This window comes from Pterocles gutturalis, unplaced genomic scaffold (genome assembly GCF_000699245.1).
Source record: "Pterocles gutturalis isolate BGI_N339 unplaced genomic scaffold, ASM69924v1 scaffold240, whole genome shotgun sequence".
In the NCBI taxonomy this organism is placed as follows: domain Eukaryota; kingdom Metazoa; phylum Chordata; class Aves; order Pterocliformes; family Pteroclidae; genus Pterocles; species Pterocles gutturalis.
The window spans coordinates 1-4,105 of NW_010145411.1; the positions used below are offsets into that span (position 1 = coordinate 1).

General features: G+C 36.2%; 1 protein-coding gene across 1 annotated transcript; it reads left to right on the forward strand.

Moving 5' to 3' along the window:
* Positions 1–911: 911 nt before the first annotated feature.
* LOC104470422 (fibrillin-2-like) lies at positions 912–3,686 on the forward strand (the record flags this gene model as incomplete). The annotated part of the gene is made up of 4 exons (XM_010085349.1): positions 912–1,031; positions 1,589–1,714; positions 2,365–2,487; positions 3,564–3,686. Coding segments are annotated over 4 exons (492 nt in total), but the record flags the coding sequence as incomplete, so codon positions are not given.
* Positions 3,687–4,105: the final 419 nt, after the last annotated feature.

The window sequence follows — 4,105 nt, forward strand, 5'->3', positions numbered from 1 at the left end:
ACCAGAGGGATGCATTCGCTCTGTTCCTCAGGTCACAGAGGACAAGGATGCTGGGAGGGTTTAAAGGACCGTAATGGGGAGGATCAGTGTTATTTTGGAGCTGGGAATAGCAGTCTTGGGCCAAAGACACAGCTGACTCATTGGTAATCACTGGGGACAAAATTTGGGAATGGTTCGTGAAAGGAGTTAAAGTTTTCAGAGCTGTGTGTCAAACGGGAGTTATTTCTGAGAAGTTACCTAAGATTTAAGTTGGTTAAAGTGTGCTTGGTTGCACCCAAATACCAGAAACCTTTGGAAAGGAGAGTAAGGTACATTATGGAGAAGGGCTAGATTAAGTCTGGCATTACTCAAATGCAAAGACGAAGGTTGAGAATGCAGTGGGGCATAAATACTTGAGGTGTGGTGCACAACCTGTGGTCTCATTAAGAATCCCTCCTGCTGGTGTGTGGCCCCTCACATTTCTACAATAAACCTGTAATATAATGGGGGTTTTTTAATTGTTAGTTGTTTCTGTAAGTCACCGACTTCACTTTTGGTATGTGGCCCTGTATGCTAGATGTTGCTGGTTACTGGACTGCTATTCAAGCTGATATTAGATCAGGCCAGCTGACTATGTTTTACAGGTTCATAATGCAGTTCAGCTGCTGTTTGACAGGCTCGTGAAGCAGTAAAGGCGTCTTTCTGGTTGCTTATAAATGATGTAGTAGCATTTCACTTCTTAAAAATGTCTGCCTAACTGGACCAAGAACAGCTCTGTGTTCTTAGGAAAGTAATGATTTTGCATCAAGAACAAGTTTTAGTATTCAGCATTTGACTGTTAGTTACCATCTTTTTCACTACAAAATTTCTATACTTGAGAAAAATGTCACATATGTTGTGAAGTCACTAATGCTCCTCTGTGCTGCCAACAGATGTTGATGAATGCACATCAAACCCATGCTCTAATGGAGACTGTATCAACACACCTGGTTCCTATTACTGCAGGTGCCACACAGATTTCCAGAGAACTCCTACCAAGCAAGCTTGCATTGGTAGAAAAATTTGCTTCACATCTACTGACACTGCAGATGTTCTGACCCCTTATGACAGATCCCATTGGAGTTCAACAATAGTTAGCAATGTAATTTCAGTAAATCCCAGCAGTTGCTATATTAATTTGGGCTCTAGTTCTGGGCTACCATTCCATTTGTTCTGTTGTTGTCTTTTAACTTTTATCCATTATTCTGGAATATCTGTCACTTACAGAGTGTCGCTGACAGAGTTCTACAAAAAAGTCAGGAAATAGACTATTAGTACTACAGGTATATATTTATGTATGTACACAGATGAATGTGTGAGTAGGTTTTTAAAGAGATATTCATAAAGTAATTGCTGAACATCACAAAATGGGGCATTTATTGTACAAGTTTGTAAAATAATATTTTTCCTATCTCTGATGCAGTGGGAATACATTCTTAACCATATTTGAAAAACTTTTGTCTAAGTAATATTTAAATAACATGTCAGTATTTTTCAAAGCAATAATTGACACTATATACATTTTTACCTTACAGTAACTCCCTGATTGTGTGATAATTTTTTTCCTTAGATATCGATGAGTGTATCCAGAATGGGGTTCTTTGTAAAAATGGACGATGTGTAAACACTGACGGAAGTTTCCAGTGTATTTGCAACGCTGGGTTTGAGCTGACTACAGATAGAAAAAATTGTGTGGGTAAGAACTATTCTAAATAATGGATCAGGCATTCACTTGGTGATTCTAGAAATTGTACTTCATACTACAATTACGGATCATCAAGGATTACCTTTTTTGAAATAGGGTACAACCTGAGGTTCACTTGCATTCAGATAGTTATTGTACAGAACTGCATGATTTTAGAGAAAACTTGAGGTAATTTTTGGTGTTGAAGCTACATCTCTCCTCAAGGGTCTTGCATAATTCAGTACCAGGAAAAACATTTTCCCCTAAAGCTTCACAGCAAGTGCTCCATGTATCAGCACTGCTGAAGAAAGAACAGTTTATATTTTTGACTATACTGTGTCAAAAAAACCCTTCTAGATAAACAACTAGGTCTTATTTCTGTAAGGTGATTGAAGCTTTTTATCCTTTGACGTAAGAAAGGCACACCCTGTTCTTCCGTACACTGACTGATGAAACACACAAAGTAACTGATCACAATGGGAAAAAAACCTATCTTCTTTGTCTACAGAGTAAAAACTCTTCAGATAATTCATCAGAGTTATTATTAGAATTTAATCTTCAAGTGAAGGAATATGTCACATCAGTCCTGATAATTTATTTTTGCTGTATCATCTTCTGGAAGGTGAGGAACTATAAGCAGTTTTCTTTGTAATATTTTGCAGACCATGATGAGTGTACCACTACAAACATGTGTTTAAATGGGATGTGCATAAATGAAGATGGGAGTTTTAAATGCATCTGCAAACCAGGATTTGTTCTGGCTCCAAATGGGCGTTACTGTACTGGTATGTGGAACTGAGGGGTAACCCATTAAGACAATCTTGATTGAAAATGTCTTTCCCTGTCCCCATTCATTCATGCAAGAATAGAAATCCTGTCACATGGATTTAACATCATACTAATATCTTCCTAACTCTTTACGGTAGATTTCATAAACTGCCTAGAATAGAAATAGGTCTGTGACTTACAGAAACACCTAACAATTATTTAACAGTATTGTAAAGCTACAACAGATTATAAATTAGCTTTTGAAAAGTCTGGGAGCATTGTAAATGTAGCAAAATCTGCAGGCCCTTCATGAAATGATAAAGTGAGCAGCAATATGGGAAGCTGAAAAGGTTTAAAAGATTTTACATTGATGAGCACATATGTTTTCTACATTATTCTGACAATTCAGAGTGCTTAACACTTAAGACATCATATTTGCCACATATCATTACAGACTTTTTAAAGTGAGGTTGTTGAAAACTTACATTAAACATTTTAAGAATAGGCTGATTTAGCTTCGGTTTAAGTAAGCTAATGGAAGATGCCTGTTGCTGCCAGTAGAATTAGGTCTGGGTGTGAGTAATTTCTAGTAAGTGCAAAATCATCTAAATTATTAGTTTTCTGATTTGAAGTTGAACCGTTTTTATTAATTGCAGTTTTCTTAATGTATATGTGGTGGGCTGTTGATTTAGATAGAAATGGATGACCACTGAGAGGTTTTTGAAATTAAAATGTACTGTCATATGGATATTCTGTGGTTAGTGCTTCCTTAACTACTCTTTAAAACAAGGTTATAGTATCATGGGATGGACAAAGGGAAAAAAATTTCATTAATTTTGCTTACTGTAGAATCTGAAGGGCCTCTAATCCTATGGTTTTTCTCATTTTTAGGTTTTGGGTTTTTTTTAATGTGCAGATGGAATTTTGGTTATTTAGTGTAATTCCAAGGTGAGATTTTTATTAGAAATGAAACAAGGATTTGTTGATGATTTAGCTGCTATCATAAAATAATTTGGTAATGTTCTAAAAATGCTAATTGTAATCCTGCTTAAAAACAGCAAAAAGACTGTTGAATTGTGTTGCCTCCTGATAGATACTGATGAATGTCAGACATCAGGAATTTGCATGAATGGTCATTGCATAAATACTGAAGGATCCTTTCGGTGTGAGTGTCCACCTGGCTTGGCTGTTGGAGTTGATGGTCGTGTGTGTGTAGGTAAGTGAGATTGAAAAGTGGAATTATCAGGTTGTCAGTTTAAAAAAATGCATCAAATTACATCCTTCTACGTAGTGTTGACATCAGACCACAGAGGATCTGTTCTAGGATAAATCTGGAGTATTTGTCTTTTGTTCTGCTATGCATTTGTGTTCATGTATGTACATGTATAGATATCTATATGCATATTCATATTTCTATTCAGTTGTGCATCAGCCACTCCGAATCACTAAAACAGGTACATATATTGGTTGCGACACTGATAGTTTTGCACTCCCCTTTCATTTTTTTCTCTAGTCTGAAAACATTTTATTCACCTTGTACCATAGTGTTTAAAAAAAAAAAAGGTCTAAGCTCTAGTAGGGGAAGTAATGAAGACTAGATAGACTTGTTTCTATGAACTCAAATACCATTATTAA